Source organism: Hipposideros armiger, unplaced genomic scaffold (genome assembly GCF_001890085.2).
Source record: "Hipposideros armiger isolate ML-2016 unplaced genomic scaffold, ASM189008v1 scaffold_530, whole genome shotgun sequence".
NCBI lineage: Eukaryota > Metazoa > Chordata > Mammalia > Chiroptera > Hipposideridae > Hipposideros > Hipposideros armiger.
In genome coordinates this window covers 522,295-523,860 of record NW_017731880.1, presented here as the reverse complement: position 1 = coordinate 523,860, position 1,566 = coordinate 522,295, and the positions used below count along the sequence as shown (strand labels likewise).

The window sequence follows — 1,566 nt, the reverse complement described above, 5'->3', positions numbered from 1 at the left end:
GGTTGGGATATTGTACTACGGTTACGTAAGATGTTACCCATGGGGGAGCTGGGTGAAGGGTAAACGGGATCGCTTCCTTCTTACCGTCTTACCGCTGCATGTGAACCTACAATGACCTCAAAATAAAAAGCTAAACAAGAAAACCAAACCTACGCTGGTGTAACCCACCCAACTTTCGAGCAACAGTAGTAGTTCCAATCCCGTACAGTTTCAGAAAGTATAACGGCCATAGTTGCCCCACTCATGTTTTATGGCTAGTGTGATCTGGAGTAAATTACCAACAGATTAGGCTAAAATAATAAGGAAAGGAATAGAAATGTGGAGGCCCATTTCACGGATGAGCATAAACACAAAAATCCCAAGTATCGGCCCATCAACTCCAACAGATAATACAAAACAATCCATTGTGATGGAGCTGGGTTTATCAGGAATGCAAGGATGGTTCATTGCAGATCAGGCATCCATGCGACTCACCACAGCAGACCAGGGGCCAGCACTCATGCAATTGCCTCAGTGTGCACTTACCTTGTTTAGTCGGCTCGGCACTAATTCATCATGAGTTAATTCATGATACTTTATTCACAGCTGTTGTGGACCTAATTGCTTTCCACATGGAAGCATTGGCAGAGCTGAAAAGGTGCAGCATATTTCGCCTCCCTTTTGGGAAAGGGCCTGGCCTTATGAACTTTCTCAGAATCTTGGGTGTCCTAAACCCCACTATCTGCTCAGAAGAGAACCTGAGGCTTTTCTATTAGCTGTGGTGCTGGTCTCCTTGTGGATGTGGGAAAAAAAGTGGCTTGTTATGGAGGTTTGGCGGTTTCCCCCTAAGACCTCCGGGATTCAGCAGATGGTAGCTGGGTTTACACGGGAGCCCTTAGGCCCCATCGCGGTGCCCACTTGCCCTCTGGGGTTCTGGGGAGGCAAAGGGGCTGATCCAGGCCAGGGAGACGCGGCGGCCGAAGACGGCCTTCAAGTTCATCCATGCTGACCCTGGGCCCGGCCCGCTCCTCTCGCTTTGCCGCTGCTCGGTTCTGGTTCGGTCGGTGCAGATGGCGTGCATTTGGATGGCGAACGTCACGGACCCCAAGAGGAAGCCCTTCAGGGCCACCAGGGAGAGGAAGACCAGCGCGCCGTGGGACGTCAGGGTGCTGTGCCTGTCCCACTCCCCCCGCGCGTAGCTGCGCAGGGCGGGCACGCCGAGCAGCAGCAGCGCGTGCAGCGCGGCCAGCGCCGTGTACAGCGAGAACAGCACGAAGTACTTCTGGTTGTCCTCGCCCACGCAGTTGTTGACCCAGGGACAGTGGTGATGCATCCTGCGGATGCAGCGTCCGCACACGAGGCAGTGCCACGCGTGGGCCAGCTGGACGGCGCCGCAGAGCGGGCAGCGGGGCCTGTGGGGCGTGCCGGGCTCGGAGCCCAGGCCGGGCCCCGCGTCCACGGGCACGGAGCCGGGGTCGGTGAGCATGGTGCGCGCCTGCGCCGCCAGCGCCAGGAAGGCCAGCAGGTGGAAGAGGGCGCCGTGGGCCGCCCCGTGGGCCACGTCCCGCGCCGGCAGCAGCACCCACG

The 1,566-nt window shown here is 57.2% G+C and overlaps 1 protein-coding gene across 1 annotated transcript; it reads right to left on the bottom strand.

The window, feature by feature from the left end:
* Positions 1–874: 874 nt before the first annotated feature.
* Positions 875–1,465, bottom strand: LOC109396606 (palmitoyltransferase ZDHHC3-like). The gene has a single exon (XM_019668542.1). It carries the CDS (start codon positions 1,463–1,465, stop codon positions 875–877), a length of 591 nt encoding a protein of 196 aa, XP_019524087.1.
* Positions 1,466–1,566: the final 101 nt, after the last annotated feature.

Coding starts and splice junctions, on each gene's coding strand:
- LOC109396606 (XM_019668542.1), bottom strand. CDS start 1,465: ATGCTCACCGACCCCGGCTCCGTGCCCGTGGACGCGGGGCCCGGCCTG.